Source organism: Dreissena polymorpha, chromosome 1 (genome assembly GCF_020536995.1).
Source record: "Dreissena polymorpha isolate Duluth1 chromosome 1, UMN_Dpol_1.0, whole genome shotgun sequence".
Classification (NCBI taxonomy): Eukaryota; Metazoa; Mollusca; class Bivalvia; order Myida; family Dreissenidae; genus Dreissena; species Dreissena polymorpha.
In genome coordinates, this window is record NC_068355.1 from 5,936,865 (window position 1) to 5,959,708 (window position 22,844).

Genomic DNA, 22,844 nt, shown 5'->3' on the forward strand with positions numbered 1-22,844 from the left:
TTCAACATTTCTCTATCTCAGATTACATAGGGAGTGAGAAAACAAATAAATTTGTTAGAGCAAATGGCATTTGTTCACAAAATACACATGAACAAGAATAGTATTGTTTATATTTCTGAACAGTTTAAGGGTTAATGCTAATTCAAATGTTAGTGTAAGATACTGTTATAAATATGCAGGACCAAATTTTTTTGTACTCTGTATCAATGATTATTTCATAGCAGTCAAATTGTATATGTAACTTGTGAACTTGCGAAAACCTGTTTTAGTTTTAAAAAAATTCTCAGGTTGTTAATTTCCTACTGATTTTGATTCCATGAAAGATGTTTATAGGCTGTAGTTGAAAATAAATCACTATGTAGCAGAATAGGGGATAGGACATTCCACATCTAAAAATTACTAATATTTGCCTTAGGGCTGTAACGAATACACTAGGAGACGAATACAATACGTATCACGAATACAGGGTGGCGAATACGAATATTTATTCGAGAATATGAATTTCAATGAACAGAAGTAAAATTGATAACTTGACATGACATTATATAGTATGAAACTATGATTATTTGTCAATTTGACTAATTGAGTATAATTGCACACTGAAATTATGAAATACAACACTTTGAAATAACAAAACACTGACTAGAACTGCTTAAACTTTGAACACAGTTTTGAAACTTTTGAAAAAACTTGACGTGTATTTGGCAGGCGAGTCAACGATATCAATAGCATTCCCTTTGCTAGGCTCCATGTTTGTTGATAAGTTGCACAATCATTGTCGTAAAGTTAAAAAAAAAAGAAATTCAATCTGCTAATCCTTTGTGTGTACGTGTGCATCAAATCACTCGTATTACTTTCAAACTCGAAACCACGTTGTTTGTATTCATCAAATATTCGGTTCAGGAGGTGGCGAATAACGAATACGATTCGTCCACAGCCATATTCGAGTAATTCGAATAATTCGAATATTCGAATGTATCGTTACAGCCCTAATTTGCATCAATGTGACTTTTGTAAGCCTTGTTAATTGGCATAAGGCCAGGTGCAGATAAACTCCAACTATTTATTCATAAGAAATTTAAAAACAGGTCCAGATTAACCTTCACTGGAAGATGTAACTTGTAAACGGATTATTTATTTGGTTAACTGATTAACCTGTTGCATTTATTAAAATGTTAATAAGAACATGCGAAGAAACAAGCCCATTCCACCAAATGTTATCAGTGCAAAATGCATTTAAAATACCATATTATTGGTTCCTTCAAGGGAAAGGTTTCAGGATTTAATCAGTGCGATCTCGCCTCAACCCGAGGATCTTAAGGCTGCTTCCATGCAAGCCATGCGTCAGATCTCTAGTGCTAGCCCACCTGAATTTTATGAGGCCTGGGCAAGGTTTGCAGCACAGTGTGATTTCTCAGATTGAATGTTGAATTATGATTTGCTCTGATGCTATAGCTATTCCTATCTCCTCTGAAACGGCATACATGGGTTATGGCTAAGGTTACCAACTAAATTGTGACAGTCTATGTTGGATGTATGTGTAGTTCAATTTGTGAAGGCAAAAAGATATTGGAATGAGGCAATTCTCCACAACGGTCATGGTAGCACAGAGCATTGTTTTGTAGCACACTTTATGTTGAATATTGACGGTGTAGTGTAAAAGAAATGCAATTATAAAATATATACTGTCAAGAAACTTATTTTTGCAGCACATGGCGTTCGAGTTTTCTAGTTGCTTGCATCTAATAGCTTTAGAATTATACTTAAAACAATTAACAATGAAAGACAAAAACAAAATTTATTAAGAGTGAATATTTATGTTTAATTTAAATTATTGATATATGTTTATGTAAATGTATCTTGGAACAAATCTAAAACATGTTATGTAAGTGCATTTTAAAAGAAAATACAATTTTATTTTTAATGTTTATGGATTTGAATGTAAATTAATTTTCTTTCTAATATTGTGTCATAAAATAACCAATTAAATTAAGTAACATGCCGAAATATAATGAAACAAATTCTCTTCATTTCATATGTCTGTCTGACCAAAGTATATGTATATTGTACAGCTCATTTCCAAGCTGCAGAATTTAAAACATTAAAAGATCCAAATATCTATACAAAGAAAATGCCCTTTAATAATTGATATTGCCATACAAGTTTAATTTATATAAATGTGTATATTCAAACATTTATTGAGTTGGCACTTTTTCAGGGTGATGGACAGCGAGGAGGCAAAGTTGGTTTTCACCAAGCACCAAGAAATGCTCGACCTGCTTGCCAAGTATGTACTAGAACTCCTCTGTGTATTCCAAACCCAATCACACAATTGAGCTTAAGGAATATTTGTATATTCTTAGACTCTTAAAAAAGTGCAGTTCCAAGTATGCATGATACCTGTGCATAATTTCTTTTGTCATCATCAAATCACACTTTATGAAGCATACTAGGTAAGACTCGTAAAGAACCAAGAGAACACTTCAAATTGTTTTTAAAATATTCTATACACTTTATATCTGATTATAAGAATTGCTCTGCTAACAGAATAAAAATGGTAAAGGCTAAGCACACTAATGATGTTAAAACTAAGCTTTGTAACTTGCTTAGCAGTGCCTTAGTTGATAATAAGTTTATGCATGATTTCAAGATGGGACCAGGAGATATTCAAGGAGTGGGTGGCCGGGGTGGATGAGGCATGCTCTTTCAACCTCAACCAGCCGCTGATCACACGAAACGAGGAGACTAAACTCATCGTTGTCAACTTTGATCCCCAGCTGGTGGCGGTTCTTCGTGAGGTGAAGTACCTCGAAGTCCGAAGTGAGGAGGAGGTTCCCACAGCTGCCAAGGCAATCTACGAGCGCTATGACACGCTCTGGAAGTTCACTACAAACCTTGACCTCACTGTCAGTCTGTACAACAAGGTGCGAAACACTGTCCTGGAGGTGGAGTTCCCGCTGATTGAGACCCAGATTGCAGACATTGACAGCAAACTGAAGCAGGCTGAAACCACCCTGAACTGGAACACAGATGGTATGCTGTTCATCAGTTTTGTAGGGCTTGAGATTTGCTAGTTTTTTATGGTGGTGAGATTGGAGATAAGTTGTGTCACAATATAATAAATAGAACAAAATACTTTGTGTTAATTGGTTATATTGGCACCTGAGTTCTTGAGCTTCCCTACTACTGATGATTGTAATTTTAATGCATGAATAGTGAAAGTAATAATATCTGGGTTGTAAATGTCTGAGCTGCATACCTGGTTGTAAACCCACAATTGAACCTTAACAGATTTCAATCTTTACAAATGATGATCGAAATGACTGTAAGATTAAATAAATACATTTTGAATTTCCAGGTATCTGGGAGTACATTCAGAGCACCCGAGACCAAGTGATTGACCTAGAGTCTAGAGTTCAACGGGCCAAGAACAACGTTGAGGAGGTCCAGAAGCTGATGTCAACATGGAGCAAACTGCCGTTGTTCACAAGGAAGGAGGAGAAGAACGACACACTGCTCAATCTGTCCGACCGCAAGGATAGACTTGACAAGCGCTATAAGGAGATCACAGACATTGGCGCCAGTATCCACACACTGCTCACGGTATGTGGGGATTGCAACTTTATTGTGGCTCAGTTACCAACATTTACCTCAGTTACCAGTAACAAATGTTTTTCGTAAGGGTATATAATTTGGACATTGGCCGTGCTCTGTGAAAAGGGGGTTTAATGCATGTGCGTAAAGTGTCGTCCCATATTGCAGTGTGTACAGGCTAATCAGGGACAACACTTTCCAATTGAATGGAATTTTCATTTACAAAAAATCTTTTCTGAGCAAAAATCCTTTTAAGCGGAAAGTTTCCTCCCTGATTAGCCCCTGTGGACTGCACAGGCTAATCTGGAACTACACATTACGCACATTTTTACTAAGCGAGGCTCAAATAGTTTGGTGCATGGGAATCCCCAAAAGTATTAAATGCCAGTACAAAACTGAAACATACCCATACAATAATTGATTTAAAGCTAATTTTCACTATCTTGAGCAGGGTTTACAACCAAAATGCTTGATTTGCTCATTTAGAATATCCTATCAGCAATAATATGATACATTTGCCCCTTTCACATTCTTCCTCCCTACAATATATCTAGTTAAGCCTTACACTTTCTTTTAATTCCTCCAAATCTCTGTCCCCTACAGAACAATCTGATTCTGCCCCTGTCTCATACAAGTTCATCTATTCTAGTTAACTTTTTATGTCCCCCACCCACTATAGTGGGGGACATATTGTTTTTGCCCTGTCTGTTGGTCTGTACGTTGGTCTGGTCTGTTTGCTCCAACTTTAACATATGCAATAACTTTTTCAATATTCAAGATAGCAACTTGATATTCGGCATGCATGTGTATCTCATGGAGCTGCACATTTTGAGTGGTGAAAGGTCAAGGTCAAGGTCATCCTTCAAGGTCAGAGGTCAAATATATGTGGCCAAAATCGCTCATTTTATGAATACTTTTGCAATATTGAAGATAGCAACTTGATATTTGGCATGCATTAACTCATGGAGCCGCACATTTTGAGTGGTGAAAGGTCAAGGTCATCCTTCAAGGTCAGAGGTCAAATATATGTGGCAAAAATTGCTCATTTTATGAATACTTTGGCAATATTGAAGATACCAACTTGATATTTGGCATGCATGTGTATCTCATGGAGCCGCACATTTTGAGTGGTGAAAGGTCAAGGTCATCCTTCAAGGTCAGAGGTCAAGTATATGTGGCCAAAATCGCTCATTAAATGAATACTTTGGCAATATTGAAGATACCAACCTGATATTTGGCATGCATGTGTATCTCATGGAGCTGCACATTTTGAGTGGTGAAAGGTCAAGGTCATCCTTCAAGGTCAAAGGTAAAAAAAAAATACAAAGCGGCGCAAAAGGGGACATAGTGTTTCTGACAAACACAGATCTTGTTAAATTTCTGTTAATCCCCATATCTCTTCCCCCTACAGAGCAATCTGGAGCTGTTCAAGGCTGACAAGACGTCTGACATCTGGAAGGCGTATGTGGACTACGTGGATGAGATGGTGGTCGACGGATTCTTCAACACAATCCACTGCAGTCTCAAGTTCTTGCTGGACAACACAGATGCCAAGAATGAGCCCGATGATCTCTTCAAGGTACTTATTAAAGTATTTAAGTACTGCACTACTATTGCAGGCTGATTTGTTCATTTTCATTATATTAGGTTTAAACAGTTTTAAGGAGGATCAGATAGTGGAAAATATGAGGCTGATAAGTAAGATGATGATGATGATCATGTTGTTTTGGTTTTAACAATAGATTATACCACAGTTTCTTCTGTTGATTGATCATGATAACAAGGCTGAAAATGAATGCAAAAAATGTTGTTTCTGATTATCATGTTGTCTTAAATACAGATAATGTTCAGATTATCACATTGCATTGTGCTAGTCATACTGATGACAAATGAGCCTCAGGGTTAAAGTGTCATCCCAGAAAAGCATGGGCAGTCCACACAGGCTAATCAGGGACAACACTTTCCACTTGTATGATTTTTTCTGTTGAAAGAATGTCTCTTCTTAGCAAAAATCTAGTTTAGGCGGAAAGTGTTGTCCCTGATTAGCCTGTGCAGATTGCACATGCTAATCTGGGATTACACTTAACGCACATGCATTAAGCCCTGTTTTCTCAGAACAAGGCTCATTTGTTGTGTGCTGCATAATTGAGTGTATTCCAGGCCATGCTTGAGCTGCAAGCCCCCGAGATGGTGTTCCTGCCATCCCTTGAGTTTGGTGTGCCAGACGGATTCTATGACCTGGTGGATGGTCTTGTTGGAGACATCTACAAACAGGCTTCCCTTATCAAGCGTCTTGCTGCACACACTGGCCAGGTCTGTAGGGTTTCAGAACTAATGTATTCCTATTTGGTAACTTAATTGAATGAAATGTATTTATATAGGAAATTATTGGTTTCGTTTATTTGAAAATATAGTTTTACCACAATAAGTAAAATGATTGTTTAGGAGAGAAATGTATCTGAAATGGATTGCATTGACTTATTTTTTAAGAAATTGTTAATGAATTATTCATTTGCATATTATGCAAAATAAATATAAAATAATTGTTTCACTTTTTATCAAAAAGGTTAGATTTATTTTTATAGACTGAATTAAAATGTTGTAAAAGTAGAATTAAATAATATTAACACTAATTTTAAACTCTGATTCAGATAAAAGAATGTCATAGCTTTAGTAGAAAATATTGTTGGTATCATAAGATTGTGTATGTTGTTCAGGAGCACTACCAGCCAGACCTAGAGGACATGGAGGAGCTGTCTGAGATGAGACAGGAGCTCATGGACCGCATACAGAACATCATGAACAAGAGCATGGAGTACCGCAACTCATTCGACAACTATGCCTACCTCTGGGTTGATGATAGGTCAGTAGTCCAGTAGCAGTGTTGCGGAATTTTGAACAATGTATTTTAATTTCAATACCCCATTCTCCATCTTAGTTGATTACTGGTCAGTATTGCCTTTGCAAAAATAATAAACATATATAATTCCTCCAAAAGCAATGACCACCTCTGCTGGTAGAATGTTGACAAGTATGGTTTAGATTGAAGATGCACATCACTAATATTGTAAATTTAGCATATTTATTGAAGTTGAAACGCACAGAAAGTCAAGGATTTATAGATTCTGCACAGAGTATGTAAATCTTGAGAATAACCAGTACTAGGTAATTTTGGAAAGATCTTTATATAGCACTGAAATATAGTAAGTATTTTGTAATGCGACTTCCTCCTTATTCCCACTGTAGGACTGAGTTCATGCGTCAGTTCCTGTTGTACGGCCATGTTCTCACCACGGAGGAGATTGAGGCTCATGCAGAGGATGGAGTACCAGAACAGCCTCCCACCCTCAAGCAGTTCAAGGAACAGGTAAACACCAGTCTCAAAGTAGAGCATCGGAGATGATTGTAAATTGGATAAGAATGTGCACCGAGTACTGTTGATTTCCGCTTAGGTTCTCCTAAAACAATGTTAGACGCATAATCATTTCTCAGATAATATAATCTAATTGAATATAATTATCATTGTAATCTTTTCAGATTTTTGTTCACCTGTTTTGTAAAAAATGTCTTATTATGGTAAAACCTGAGCTAACCTGAATGTTTACTTGCTGCTGCGAGTATCTTTGTGACTATTGCTCTCTAGTTGAATTGTTGCACAATTGAATAATATACAAATTATTTCCAAGGAATCCTTATTGTTGTAAATTTTGTATATTAAATAAACAAGACTTGTTTTAAAAAAGAATTGTCTTTTTACATCTGTCATTATGATACAGGCATTTAATGTTACAGTGTATAAAATATTTATATTTGTTGATACTCACACATGTATTACATAAGGCATTACAATGTCCATGGTAACACCATTTCAGATCGACACCTATGAGAAGATCTATGAGGAATGTGAGCAGATCACCCCAGTGAAGGTGTTTGACAGCTGGTTCCGCATCGACAGCAAGCCCTTCAAACAGGCCCTCCTGAACATCATCAAGAGATGGAGCTTCATGTTCAAGCAGCATCTCATTGATCATGTGACCAACAGGTGAACATTTAGCAGTAGTTATGTGTCCATTATCAAAATAAGATTAACCATGCAATGTGTGTGTAATTGGTTAATAGTGAAAAATATAGTGTAATTAATTGGTAAACAATAAACAAAGAAATAAAATTAATTTTCCAATAATGAACTCTAAATTGAAACTCATTATACTTGTTCTGAGAAAACTGAGCTTAATGCATGTGCGATAAGTTTCTTCCCTAACTTGCATGTGCATCCCAAACAAGCTAATCAGGGTTGAAGCTTTATCTGGATTGTTGTCCATAAAAGCGGACAGTGTCCTCCCTGATTAGCTTAATTGGACTGCATTAACCTAGTTTTCCCAGAACGAAGGGTCAATTGGTCTACAATTATATCCCTACAGTCTGAAGGAGCTTCACGAGTTCATCAAGGTGACAGATAAGGGTTTGACAAAGGAAGTAAAAGATGGAGACTATGCTGGCCTTGTAGAGTGCATGGAAAACCTCACCGCAGTCAAAGACCGCCAGGCAACCACTGATGACATGTTTGAGCCCTTGAAACAGACCATTGAGCTCTTGAAGACATATGAGCAGGAAATGCCCGAGGAGGTCCATCTGCAGTTACAGGTCAGATGAAAGGCTGATACTATCTGACATGTTGTGTTGTATTTAACTGGGTTAAGTCATTCATGACCTGTCAACAACAGGCAGTGAATTGTGATTTGGATTTGGAGTATTTTTTCTATAGGACCTTTTTTAACACTGTTTTATTCGATAATGAAAAATAACATTAACATTCAACCCTTTACTGGCTTTAAGAAGTGAATGAGGAATTGTTAGAAAAGAAAAAGTAACACTATTGTTCCTGTAATGATGAAATGCTCACTCTTTTTCACCTACATAATCATCATAAAATGAAAGTGAATAGTACATTTACATCAATAAATATCCTAAGTTGTTTTCTGGCAAAACGCTATATGTTATATTTATCATTTGTCTGCAGGAGTTGCCAGAGCAGTGGAACAACACCAAAAAGATTGCCATCACCGGCAAGCAACAAGTGGCTCCTCTCATGGCAAATGAAGTGGCCAACATTCGTAGAAAGAGTGCCACATTTGATGTCAACCAGTACAAGTTTAGAGAAAAGTTCCGTTCCATTCCACCTTTCAGATATGACTGCACTGGACCTTATGAATCCCTTGACAAGGTTTGAACTTTTTTCTTCTTAAAGCTTTGAATATTTTTTGTTTCGTAGGATTTTTTTTTTTCCCCTTCAATAATAAAAAAGTAACAATTTTATGATATAATAAATAGAGGTTATTTGTTGGATTCGGTGGAATATCGATTGTATTTCACGAGTGATCATAGAAAACAATATTTTCACGAGTGGCGCAGCCACGAGTGAAAATATATTTTTTCTATGATCACGAGTGAATTAAAACCGATATTCCACCGAATTCAACAAATTTTCTTTTTATTTTATGCTTTTTTTCACCGTATATTTACATTGAAAATGAGTTAAATTGGATACTTTTGCTGGATTTATGACGTCATTTCGTTGAAAAAATGACGTCATTTCACAGTAAAACAGTGACAAATATCGATATTTTTCACTGTTATTTTTCACTGTTTAAAACAGTGGAATACCAGTTTTATTTGACTGATATTTCTCTATAAACCACCGGAAAGCATAAAATAAATAAGAATACGCGAATGTTTCTTTAAAGCCATATCAACGGTATAGTCGGTAAAGATTTGTGTCTGGAGAGGGCAGATCTGATTGGTCTTATTGCCCATCTTTTAGCTATTTAAATAAAAGTCCATCTATTGCCTTTCTGTCTAGTTCCTGTATGTAGTATTCAACACGGGAAGAACGATGAAATTGTCCAAATGTATCTCGTGAAAATAAAATATATAAATAAAAAGTTCCAAGTTTGAATTTTTAATTGCAAGAGTAACACTATAAGATAGAAGTCAATGGTGTCAACTCCACTCATAACTTAAGTCATGTATGAATGTTTTCAGTTCCATGAGGAGATCGCTGTAATGGAAAAGGAGATGACTTCGTTGTTGGAGTCTGCGCAGCTGTTCGAGGTGAATGTGCCTGATTTCAAGCAGCTGAAGCAGTGCCGCAAGGAGATCAAGCTGCTCAAGACGCTCTGGGACTACGTGATCATGGTCCGCAGCAGCATCAACGACTGGAAGACCACACCCTGGAAGGAAATCAACGTAGAGCAGATGGACATGGACTGCAAAAAGTTCTCCAAGGACATCAGGTACCCAAACTAGCATGTTTATGTTTGCATCTTCTTAGTGGTGATGATCATAACATTGGTTGGTGTAATTTGGCAGGGAAACAAGGCTTCTCTTGATAAACAGTGTGACAACTCCCTTTCATGGTAAAATCCGAAATTCTTGTGAAGTAAAATATTGTATTAAAATATTGATTCTCATGAAAAATAAATAAATGTGTGACCTTGTTGCTGCTTGTTATGAGATATTTAGAGGTTATTTGTATATATTTTTTATTTTCTCACAGGTTCTACCAATTCAGAAAAGGGAGTCAGTTAATATTTGCAAAAGTTTTAAAAAAATAATAGAAAAAGTGCCCCTATCCAGTGATGATATAACCAGTTATCATGCTGTAAAAAAAAAACTTTTTTATTTCATGCTTTTCAATAGTCTTTGAAAAATGTTTTACAGCTACATAGATATAGGATTTTATCTGAGCTGTATTTTTTATATTTCACTATGAAGCTTTTACTTAACTTTCACCCTATGTTTCAGGTCTCTTGACAAGGAGATGCGAGCATGGGACACATACACTGGTGTAGAGAACACAGTAAAGAACATGTTGACCTCCCTGCGAGCCGTCAGTGAGCTACAGAACCCGGCCATCAGAGAGAGGCATTGGCAGCAGCTCATGCAGGCCACCAAGGTATACCATAGCATTTGATGACATGGAATCTATAGATATTAACATAATCAAATACATATTCATTTATTTGACGAGATTAAAAAAAATATGTTGGTTTTGTCAACAGTTTGAAGTTCGGTTTATGCAACCTTGTTCAATAATCTACCACTGAAATGTACCAGTAAACTAATGAAAAACACTATATACCATTGACTTATAGCATCTGATGACTTTATATAAAAGGGATCGTTTTTTAAACAACCTGTTTGTGTGAGTGTGTTTTTATGGGGCATTATGGTGTTAATGAAAGTGCATGTTCAGGGTTTGTATTAAACAAAAAGCTACATTTTGGATAAACTATGTACTAGGCTTACTCCTTCACATACAAAGTTCTTGTTTTTCAGGTGCGTTTCGTGATGGATGAGAGCACAACGCTTGCTGACCTGCTGTCGCTGAACCTTCACAACTTTGAGGACGATGTGCGAGGCATTGTGGACAAGGCCGTCAAGGAAATGAGCATGGAGAAGGTGCTTAAAGAACTCGACGTCACCTGGGCACAGATGGAGTTTGAACATGAGGCACACTCAAGAACTGGCATCACCATGCTGAAAACCAGTGAAGAGCTCATTGAAACTCTTGAAGACAACCAGGTAAATTGGCCTATTGTATTTATGTACATCATGTATGCATCTAGTTGAAAACGAAATGTGCATAAATTCATCAATATTCCAAATGCATGACACACTATTTTTTTGCTGTTCAAGAAAAGTAGTAATTTCGGCAATGTTTCTTGCTGTCAACCTGTATGATGATATGTTAATATTAATTTATCTAATATACAGAAGTTTCTTTTTATAAATAGAAAACAACAACTTAGCATCTCAAGTTTTTCTAACATATAAATTGACAGAGCTTTTGTTTTGACAGAAATTCAGCCTTGCTTTACTGGTGTTTTACAGGTACAACTCCAGAACATGCTTACCTCTAAGTACATAGCTCATTTCTTGCAAGAGGTATCTGCATGGCAGAAGAAACTGTCCACTGCTGACCAAGTCATTGGCATCTGGATGGAGGTCCAGCGCACATGGTCTCACTTGGAAAGTATCTTCATTGGCTCAGAAGATATCAGAAACCAACTACCTGAAGACTCAAATAGATTTGATAGAATTGATACCGATTTCAAGGTAAATTATGTGATATGAATTTCATATATAATTTATTCTTTCAATATAATATTTATATGCCATTGTGTTTTAAGATTAATTTTACACATTCCAAACATGTATTTAAATCACAGCTTTTGTAATGTTTGCATCAGTTTGATGTAATTGTTGGTGTAAAACCATAAATGTATGAATACCTCTTTAAAAACTTCTTGCACTTATGGGAATATGCCACTGAGTTTCACGACCAGTCAGTATTGACCATTACTGTTAACTACCTTCAGGAACTTGTGACCGTTGTGGAAAAGACGAAGAACTGTGTGGACGCCACCAACGTTCCCAACCTGTATGACAAGCTGGAGCATCTGCAAGGGCAGTTAACCCTGTGTGAGAAGGCACTGGCAGAGTACCTGGAGACCAAGAGATTGGCCTTCCCACGATTCTACTTCGTCTCATCTGCAGATCTTCTGGATATCTTGTCCAATGGCAATAACCCAACTGTGGTATGTATCTTGTGGACAAAAAAAGAGCTTTATTTTGAGTGCATAAGGCATCTTCTTAGATTAAAATGTGCTGACTACAATGGGTTATCTGGGACTATACTTTAGACACATGGATTATGTCTGGTTTTTACCAGAGCATGTCACAAATAGAATTAGTCATTTTAAGGCCAGCTTAGTCATAAATATATGAATGGTTTCATAACCTTGTTCAGCAGGCTAATGAAATATTAAGTTTATTTGATACATGTATGCTTATGCGAGTAATTTTCTTATCTGGTTTATGTAATATTTCAGCAAGAGGCTAGATTAACTTAAATTGTCATGACATGTTTTAGGTAAAAAAGTACTATATAGAAATATGAAGGGAATAAATAATTAACGCGTATGTTCCATGTGACCTGCAGGTTGCCAAGCACTTGACCAAGTTGTTTGACAGCATGGCAAAGCTGAAGTTCAAGCAGGATGACAAGGGCAACAACACTAAGATGGCCCTAGGCATGTTCAGTAAGGATGGGGAATATGTGGACCTTGACAAGGAATGTGACCTTAACGGACAGGTATTTATTTGACCTGCCTGACCTGCCTCGATTGCAGATGTGCAAATTAGGTTTACTGTCAAACAAATAAATAAAAAACAAGTTATTTTGTTACAAATGCCATGATCTTTTGTCATGATGAATCTCGTAAAACTTTGATGAAAAAGTTAAAGAAAACTGCTGAGGAAGTAATGTTTCTGTCTGTAAGTGAAACAAACTGCATGTTATTTTTTTACTTTGCTCAAATAAAGAAGTGTTGTCCATGTATGATAGAAACTAATGTGCCAACTTAACCACAAATTGCATGGCTATTCACCAGGTTGAGGTGTGGCTGATGCGCCTGCTGGAGCGCCACTGTGCCACAGTCCGCTACCAGATGACAGAGGCAGTGACCTCATATGAGGAGAAGCCACGCGACCAGTGGCTCTTTGACTTCCCTGCCCAGGTGGCGCTGTGTGGCACCCAGATCTGGTGGACCACTGAGGTGAACATCGCCTTTGCCAGGCTGGAAGAAGGATATGAGAACGCCCTCAAGGACTACAATAAGAAACAGGTGTGTTACATGGGAACTGTCTCATTGCCTGCTGAAAAAAAGTAATCAATACCACAATTGAAACACATCAGTAAAAGAACAAAATTTAAGCCCTTACGAAGCTTTTTTAGTATGATGATAATTTACAAATATATTCTTGACAGTTATGTTTATATTGTTATTAACAATTTATTAACGAAAAAAATAATAAGCTTATGAAAAAAACTTTTAGATGCTTCAAATTGTTTAACTTTTAATTTTGCTTATAATGCATATAAATGCTGTCTAAAGTTAATTTATTGCAATTTAACTCACTTGCTTGGCTATACCTACCTTCCTCATTTTTTTCATTCCAGGTCGCTCAGCTGGTTGCTCTTATCAACATGTTGATTGGTAAACTGAGCGTGGGAGACCGTCAGAAGATCATGACCATCTGTACCATTGATGTGCACGCCCGTGATGTCATCAGCAAGCTGATCACCACAAAGGTAGACAGCTCCCAGGCGTTTGCCTGGCTGTCACAGCTCCGCCACCGCTGGGACGACAATGAGAGGGATTGCTTTGCCAACATCTGTGACGCCCAGTTCAGATACTCCCATGAGTACCTGGGCAACACACCACGTCTGGTCATCACACCACTTACTGACAGGTAACGTCATCTTTGGTTGGATGTCAGTGTGAATCATAGTATTATTCTCATGAATTATCAATTGCGCTTTGAGTTTTATTACAGGTTATTAATTTATAAAGTCTGTACTTTTTTGGTTAATCTTATCTGTGTGTGTGAGGGTGCATCATATATGTTGCTAGTGGTTTACTTGGGCATTCCTTTATAATTTGTCATTATATTTTTATGCTCCCGGTAGGGTGGCATATAGCAGTTGAACTGTCCGTCAGTATGTCAGTCTGTCCGTCCGTCCGTCGAAAAAATAAATAACGTTGGCCATAACTTTTGCGATATTGAAGATAGCAACTTAATATTTGGCATGCATGTGTATCTCATGAAGTTGCACATTTTGAGTGGTTGAAGTTCAAGGTCAAGGTCATCCTTCAAGGTCAAAGGTAAAAAAAACAAATTATTTCAAAGCTGCGTTCTCATGAAGCTGCACATTTTGAGTGGTGGAAGTTCAAGGTCAAGGTCATCCTTCAAGCTCAAAGGTAAAAAAATAATTTTATTTCAAAGCGGCGTTCTTATGAAGCTGCACATTTTGAGTGGCGGAAGTTCAAGGTCAAGGTCATCCTTCACGGTCAAAGGTCAAAAAGAAGAAGATTTTTTTATTATTATTTCAAAGCGGCGCAATAGGGGGCATTGTGTTTCTGACGAACACATCTCTTGTTCTATATATATTGTTTTTTGACCAACAACAAATTTTCAGTTTTTAAAAAATCCTCTTTTTTAGTTTATGGTCTTAATTAATGTACTCAACCAAAATTAACATGGTTGACATTGGATCCGTGTCTCGCTGCAGATGTTACATCACATTGACCCAGTCCCTGCACTTGATCATGAGTGGAGCCCCCGCTGGGCCAGCTGGTACAGGCAAGACTGAGACAACCAAGGATCTGGGTCGTGCCCTTGGCATCATGGTGTATGTGTTCAACTGCTCAGAACAGATGGACTACAAGGTACCAAATACAGTCAAAAGGATAAAAAATATCTTATGTATGTAACAAATTAAAATAAACAATGCACTCATTCCATAAATAATGTTTATAATCTAATGAATGAAGACTTCATTTTTTTTTTATTCGAAGACAATATTTTTAAATTAGCATTGTATAAAAACAGGAGAAGATTTCAGTACGACGTTAAGAATATTCTTAATCATTCAGATACATTTTCTGGTCTTGATATTTGAATCTGTTGATTTTGACTTTAATTGTACTCAGGACTTGTATTTCTCAATATTTCAGACATTTCATACTTACATTCTGTAAATTCATTTTTGTCAATGCATGATTGTCTGATGTTACAGTCTATTGGCAACATCTACAAAGGTCTGGCACAATCCGGCGCCTGGGGTTGTTTTGACGAGTTTAACCGTATCGCCGTAGAGGTGTTGTCTGTGGTTGCAGTGCAGGTCAAGTGCATTCAGGATGCAGTCAAGGGCAAAAAGGCTCGCTTTGACTTCCTAGGAGAAAACATTGTCCTCAAGCAGACAGTCGGTATCTTCATTACCATGAACCCTGGCTATGCTGGCCGTACTGAGCTGCCTGAGAACTTGAAGGCTCTGTTCAGGTAGTGTTTTGTTTAGGTCTTATCAGTGCTTGCTTTGCTGATCCTCTCTATTGATTCCCCACCATGCTCTCTCTGAAGCCAATAAGTGCCTTAAAATAAAATGTCACGCTCCTCTTACCTTCTAGATTGACCCATTTATGCCTAGTGGACTCGCCCATCATTCTAAATAGGATCAATTTATTTCCAAAATTATGGTTGTCTTGTATATTTATTTCTATATTTAGAATAGTTCTTACAGAAATTCCTTTACGCAAACGGCTCAGACCCTGATGAGATGCCCCATCATGCGGTGTGTCATCTGATTCTATGCTGTTTGCCAACCCTTTTTTCTAGTCATAAATGGGTTAAACACTGTTAGTTTATAATCACGTTTGACTGATACATGTTGTAAATAAGCTGTTGGAACTTTTTTATATAAAGCTATTTATTATTTAAGTATCTAAATGATTAAGTACACTAGAATTAGCATTAATCGAGCAAAATGTATGATTCAATGCAGTTCAATTGTTGAAACCAGAAAATTAAAAAAAATTTATGTCATCAAATAGACCTTGCGCTATGGTTGTTCCGGATTTTGAACTGATCGCTGAAATCATGTTGGTGGCTGAGGGCTTCATTGATGCCCGTCTCCTTGCCCGTAAGTTCCTGACGCTGTACAGCCTGTGTCGAGAGCTGCTGTCTAAGCAGGATCACTACGACTGGGGACTGCGCGCCATCAAGTCCGTGCTGGTTGTGGCTGGTGCTCTCAAGAGAGCCGACCCTGACAGGCCCGAGGATCAGGTACGGTCACAGTTAGCAGCACATGTTTGCGCTAAAAAAATGAGCCATGTTTTGGAAAGCTAGCCTTATTGCATGTGCGTAAAATGTTGTCCCAGATTAGCCTATGCAGTAAACAAAAGCTAATCAGGGACGACACTTTAAACTTTTATAGAATATTACAGAGGTCTCAGCTGAACAAAATCCAGTTCAGGTGGAAAGTGGTGTTCCTGAGGCTTTACACGCAAGCATTAAGCCTCGAGGTCCAAGAATAAGGCTCAATTGTTAGTGCTAATAATAGTTGCATATATTAGAGTTTTGTTGATAGTCTAGAATATATTTCCATCTTATATTCTCGGAGATCTGTATTTAACTTGATAACAAATATAGTATTTGAAATATGTAAATACAAACTATTTATGCAGGTTTTTACTGTTCATCATACCACTATGTTGATATATGCCTAATATAATTCTGCTTAATACATTTTTTATGTCATATCAACAGGAAGTTCTTTTATTAGTCACTGTTTGAAGGTGGGTCATATTTTATTGTGTAATATCATGTGCTAATAAGACAAGAGCCCTGCAAGCCTCTCCATTCTTAATTTCAAGCCTCACCTGATCTATTTCATAACAATTGGGCATAAACCTGTTATCCTCTATGTATCATATTATTTCTAAAATATTTTCATTCTATTACTTTATTGAAACTTTTTCCCCAAATATGAGTAGTTTTCTTTACGATATTAGAAAATTGTCTTAAGTATCTTATTTATAAAATAATCAAATGGTTCTGTATGTATAATTATGCTTAATGTTGTTACTGTAATATTTAATATATTTCTCTTAAAAATGGTAGAACAAAAAGGATTTGTTACGTCTTAAAGAACAAGAGGAGGAACCTGAGCATCTGCCGCAGGTTCAGACAACATTTTATAGCCCCTCAGAGGCCAAGGTATACACTGTCTGTGTTGCTGCTGGACACTGTATGCTTCGTGGACATTGTATACTTGTACTGTTTACTTTTCAGTCAAATTTGATTGAAACCGATGACCCCCTCATGCCCAAACGGACTTACAATCCGGCACTGTTCAGACATCAAGAAAATGTCAGACAAATCATTCTTGGTTATTGTGAATTATGCGATGATCACTCACTATATATATGATTTTGTGTATGGCAACTATTGCATATTGAAGTGTCAAAAATTGGATAGAAACCTTTTTTATTAAGCTTGTCTGTTTTTTGTGTTTTTTTTCTAAGTTTGTAAAATGAATTTTCGATTATCATCATCTGATAATATTATTAAGTTCCGATACTTTTAACTGGAATGGTTGTCACTTGTTTCTGTTGTAACCAAAATTAATATTGTACTTTAATTGTAGATTGTTACCTGAATGTGTTATATATTGTTACAGAATGGCAATGCAGCATATTTATTTTAGCATGATTACATGTTTTGTCTTGCACAGTATGTTTTTTCATTATTTATTTTTCTTTTCTTTTTTCACACATGTAAAATAACCATGTTTTCAAAGTATGAAAAAGTGTGGTGGTAACCGTGCATGTTATATTAAAAAGTGTTAAATATAAATTGTTTCTTTAAATTTGAATTATATCACAAACCATGGTTCAATCACATTATACATTTGTATAAAATGTTTAAAGCTAAACAGGCAGCAAATTACGGATTAGATTTTCATGTAAAATCACAAGGGGTGCCAATAACAAGTGTGTTGAAATGCCATCTGCTCAATATGTTGATAATTTAACTCGCAGAAAGAAGGAGCTGTATTCTATTATTAGTTAATTATACAGCATGATTTGAATACACATGTTTGGTATACAAATAGTTAAGCTTGTAATTACAATAGAGTCTCATAAAATAAGGGCTCATATTTGATATAGGCCGTGCTCTGTGAAAAGGGGGGTTGAATGCATGTGCGCAAAGTGTCGTCCTATATTAGCTTGTGCAGTCTGCACAGGCTAGTCAGCGTAACATTTTTCGCTTTTATGATATTTGTTAAAAGAAAGTTTCTTCTTAGCAAAAATCAAGTTAAGGCAGAATATCATCCCTGATTAGGGACAACACTTGATGCACATGCATAAAAAACCTTTTCATTTCACAAAGCCCGGCTCATATCCAAAACGTCTTGCTACTTCAGGTGCTTATGCGAGCCTTGAGAGATTTCAACCTTCCAAAGATCGTTACCGACGATGTTCCAATCATCATGGGTCTCATCGGAGATTTGTTCCCGGCACTTGAGGTACCCAGAAAGCGTGACATGGACTTTGAGAAACAGATTCGCCAGGCAACACTTGATCAGAAGTTGCAGCCAGAAGACAACTTCATACTTAAGGTAACTGTTTGGTTTAGAGATTATTAATATTAAGTAAATGAAATTTAATGGGTCTCAATGCTTAAGGGCTGGGTTTTTTTGTTGTTGTATTAAATAGGTATGTGTCTCATCAGTGTTAATCTAGAGGCAAGATGATAATTTGTATTTTCATAGCTATAAACATCTTCTAACTTTGTAACATAATTTCTAAAATTTCTTTGTATAGGACTAATGTTATCAGTACTTTTTTGTATCGTTTCTTGAATTCCTATGAATAGTATTAATGTATCAAGTATTAATATGTATAATCATTTTCATCATTTTTAACAAAATGCTTACAGAATTGCTTTGAAATTATCCTTTCAGAAACAGTAAACAATAAAGTACTTGTAGCACACTATAATACATTGTAGGTGGTTCAACTGCAAGAGTTGTTTGATGTCCGTCACTCAGTGTTCTTGCTGGGTGCTGCTGGTGCCGGCAAGAGTAAGGTTTGGAACACCCTCAACCGCACTTACAAAAATCAGGGGCGCAAACCCCAGGCCATTGACCTTGACCCCAAGGCCGTCACAAACAATGAGCTGTTTGGTATCATCAATCCAGCCACTCGAGAGTGGAAAGACGGTATGACAGAAATGAAAATCTAATTATGGGATTGTTGAACACTATCTAACGAGATATTTAACTATATTTGTATTATTTGGTTAATTTAAGATTAAGTGAAAACAATGTCAGAAAATATTGTACTCTGCAAAAAGATCAAATTTGGTTAGTGTGGCTTGTCAAGTTTTAATAAAGTAATATTTCTAGTTTTTTTTCCCCTGCAGAATTAATCTATATATTATTCAACTTTGATTTGTGTTAATTATTTGTTCAGGTTCCTCTATAGGATTAAGAATTACATTTTAATAAGTAATTTGAAAAAGGTATATCATATTGTAAATAACCTTATAGCGTCATCCAAGTTCATAATTACATGAAGATTGATTTCATCATTGAGAGCTGGTAACATGACGTATACATGGTCAATCCTGCAGGTTTGTTCTCTGTGATCATGAGAGATCTGGCCAACCTGACCACAGATGGCCCCAAGTGGATTGTCCTGGACGGTGACATTGACCCCATGTGGATTGAGTCTCTCAACACTGTCATGGATGACAATAAGGTAAATCAGAGCAATCTTACACTGCTCAAGATTAACAGACGGGTTGTATTTATATGAGCTGCGTCATACAAATATGGGTCTTGTGCCATGAACTGCCAGCCTAGCACCAAACCAGCTTGGAGCTATGCTGGCCACATATGGTATACGACCAAATTCTGCAGGGCAAAGTTCATATAAATTATAATGAGATAGAAATGTTTGTTGAACACAAGTAGCTACATATTTAAAAGTCTAGCTTCATCCTGAAAAGAGTTTTTTTGTTTGTTTCCTTATTAGATAACCAAGTCAACGATCTAGGAAATTTGGTCAAGCGAGCCTGAATATTACATCATAACATTAGAGCAAAAAAATTGTATAGCCCACAAATATTAAATTGTAAAAGCTTGGTTTAAACTTTACCTGTGCAAGTTTATTATGCTTTTGCCACTTTCAACCCTTTCAAAACATGTACAATTAATTGTTAAATATAAAATGTTGTTTAATACAGCTAATTTACACTCAGACGAATACCAAGCATTGATATATGAAATGTTCAGGTGCTGACACTGGCCAGTAACGAGAGGATCCCACTGACCCCAACCATGAGACTGCTGTTTGAGATCTCCCACCTGAGGACTGCCACCCCCGCCACAGTCTCCCGCGCCGGTATCCTCTTCATCAACTCTACTGACCTTGGATGGAACCCGTAAGTTAGCCAACCTACTGTAAAAGGTTTATGAATAAATGCACACAAATTAATTGCTGTAGTTTTTTTTATGACTTATTCATAATACTTATTCCACAGGATTGTATTACATGTTTGAATATTAGCTGTCTTGCGATATTTTCTCACACATTATGTCATACTTTGTCAGGTTTGTGTCGAGCTGGATCGACACTCGTGAGGTGCAGTCAGAGAAAGCCAACCTGCAGATCCTCTTTGAGAAGTATGTGCCCATGTGCCTGGACATCATGAAGAATCGCTTCAAGAAGATCACACCCATAGTGGAGATTAGCCACGTTCAGATGTTGTGTCACCTACTGGAGTGTCTGCTCACCCCAGAGAACACTCCACCCGACTGTCCCAAGGAGTTGTATGAACTCTACTTCGTGTTTGCTGCAGTCTGGGCCTTTGGCAGCTGTACCTTCCAGGATCAGGTACATCCAGGGCTTGATATTGAGAGCTGAGCATGAAACTATTCTACCTGCTGCTGTTAAGAGTGGTGATAAAATTGTCACTCATGAATTATCTTTCATTACTTGACATAAAGTGTGTTTGTCTACAGTTCTAAAACAAACTACTATGTGCCTTTCTATAATTTGTTTACAGAATTATACCAGAAGTGTGTAAAATTTAGAATGAATCACTTGATATATTTTAGCACAATCATTTTATCCTTTAAAATCTATACATCTTGTGAACATTTTTATTACAGCTGGTTGACTATCGTGTGGAGTTCACAAAATGGTGGACAACCGAATTCAAGGTGGTCAAATTCCCAGCCCAGGGCACCATTTTTGACTACTACATAGACAACGAGACCAAAAAGTTTGAGCCCTGGACCAGAATGGTGAAAAAATTTGAGCTCGACCCTGATCTTCCATTGCAGGTACCCTTTTATTGCACTTTTTCAACTAAATGTCCTTTTTATCTGTTTGTTCATATTTCTTGTCCAATTTGCTTAGAGATTTCTTCACATTAAACATTTGTTTAGTATTCTAAGGATATTATTTATATATTTAGTTGTGTGAAAAATATATTCATGAAAATACTGGTAATAAATTAATTAATAAAAAAACATTCAACTCTATTGAATGACTAAAAACTTAATTGACCTGCTCGATATTTTTGCTTGCAGGCTGCTTTGGTGCACACCTCAGAAACCACGCGTGTCAAATGGTTCCTGGACATGTTCATTGAGAAGAGACACCCCGTGATGCTGGTCGGCAACGCCGGAACAGGAAAGACAGTCTTGATGAATGACAAGCTGAAGAGCTTATCTGAAGACTTCATGATTGCAAATGTCCCGTTCAACTTCTACACAACATCTCAGATGTTGCAGGGCATTCTGGAGAAACCGCTGGAAAAGAAGGCTGGTCGCAACTTTGGTCCACCTGGCACCCGACGCCTGATCTACTTTGTGGACGATCTGAACATGCCTGAGGTAGACAAGTACTTCACGGTGCAGCCCCACACGTTCATGAGGCAGCACATCGACCACCAGCACTGGTATGATAGGAGTAAGCTAACACTAAAGGACATCCACAACACACAGTATGTGGCCTGCATGAACCCCACAGCCGGTAGCTTCACCATTGACTCCCGCCTCCAGAGGCACTTTGCCGTGTTCTCAGTGAACTTCCCCAACCAGGAGGCCTTGATAACAATCTACACCAGCATCCTTTTCCAGCACTTGGCCCTCAACAGCTTTGCTGGAAATGTGCAGAAGTATGCCACCACTCTGATTAATGGAGCACTGAACCTTCACAACAAGATCTCCTCCACCTTCTTGCCCACTGCTATCAAGTTCCATTACGTCTTCAACCTTCGAGATCTCTCCAACATCTTCCAGGTAATTTGCTTGCATTGTAATTCAGAAATTGAAAATAGGTGGTTGCACTGTTGCATTAATTTAACATTTCTGTTTCTCATACCATAGTATCCCCATTAATGCCCATTGTTATTTGAAACATAGTAACTACATATAGTTTAACTTGCTCTGATGTATGTATCTTCAATTGACTCATAATGAAAATTACCTGTGGAAAATGAGACATTAGTATGGCATGATTTATTTACACTTGCCATATGCACATATCGAATAAAAACCTGTTATTGTCCCCTACCTTGTTTGCACTCTGTTTTTTTAATCAGTCAGTCAGTCAGTCTGTCACACTTTTCTGGATCCTGCGATAACTTTTAAAGTTCTTCATATTTTTTCATGAAACTTGAAACTTGGACAGATGGCAATATGGCGATTATGCATGTCATTTCATTTTGTTCCTACGTCAAGAATTCCGGTTGCTATGGCAACAAATAGAGTAGAAATATTGCTGAAAATGGTGGATCCTGCGATAACTTAAAAAGTTCTTCATATTTTT

At 37.1% G+C, this 22,844-nt stretch overlaps 1 protein-coding gene across 1 annotated transcript in view; it reads left to right on the forward strand.

The window, feature by feature from the left end:
* LOC127869329 (dynein beta chain, ciliary-like) overlaps positions 1 to 22,844 on the forward strand; it is a 44,527-nt gene that overhangs the window by 9,128 nt on the left and 12,555 nt on the right. The window contains exons 10-37 of the mRNA XM_052411826.1: positions 2,219 to 2,287; positions 2,651 to 3,033; positions 3,359 to 3,603; positions 5,006 to 5,173; positions 5,755 to 5,907; positions 6,312 to 6,457; positions 6,841 to 6,961; positions 7,467 to 7,636; positions 8,016 to 8,238; positions 8,615 to 8,818; positions 9,637 to 9,887; positions 10,399 to 10,549; positions 10,933 to 11,178; positions 11,488 to 11,712; positions 11,976 to 12,194; positions 12,599 to 12,751; positions 13,050 to 13,283; positions 13,619 to 13,911; positions 14,732 to 14,888; positions 15,239 to 15,501; positions 16,050 to 16,281; positions 18,425 to 18,619; positions 19,012 to 19,222; positions 19,636 to 19,763; positions 20,300 to 20,448; positions 20,618 to 20,900; positions 21,179 to 21,352; positions 21,602 to 22,315. Coding sequence (XP_052267786.1) covers positions 2,219 to 2,287; positions 2,651 to 3,033; positions 3,359 to 3,603; positions 5,006 to 5,173; positions 5,755 to 5,907; positions 6,312 to 6,457; positions 6,841 to 6,961; positions 7,467 to 7,636; positions 8,016 to 8,238; positions 8,615 to 8,818; positions 9,637 to 9,887; positions 10,399 to 10,549; positions 10,933 to 11,178; positions 11,488 to 11,712; positions 11,976 to 12,194; positions 12,599 to 12,751; positions 13,050 to 13,283; positions 13,619 to 13,911; positions 14,732 to 14,888; positions 15,239 to 15,501; positions 16,050 to 16,281; positions 18,425 to 18,619; positions 19,012 to 19,222; positions 19,636 to 19,763; positions 20,300 to 20,448; positions 20,618 to 20,900; positions 21,179 to 21,352; positions 21,602 to 22,315 — 6,160 coding nt within the window. The remainder of the gene's footprint in view (positions 1 to 2,218; positions 2,288 to 2,650; positions 3,034 to 3,358; positions 3,604 to 5,005; positions 5,174 to 5,754; positions 5,908 to 6,311; positions 6,458 to 6,840; positions 6,962 to 7,466; positions 7,637 to 8,015; positions 8,239 to 8,614; positions 8,819 to 9,636; positions 9,888 to 10,398; positions 10,550 to 10,932; positions 11,179 to 11,487; positions 11,713 to 11,975; positions 12,195 to 12,598; positions 12,752 to 13,049; positions 13,284 to 13,618; positions 13,912 to 14,731; positions 14,889 to 15,238; positions 15,502 to 16,049; positions 16,282 to 18,424; positions 18,620 to 19,011; positions 19,223 to 19,635; positions 19,764 to 20,299; positions 20,449 to 20,617; positions 20,901 to 21,178; positions 21,353 to 21,601; positions 22,316 to 22,844) is intronic.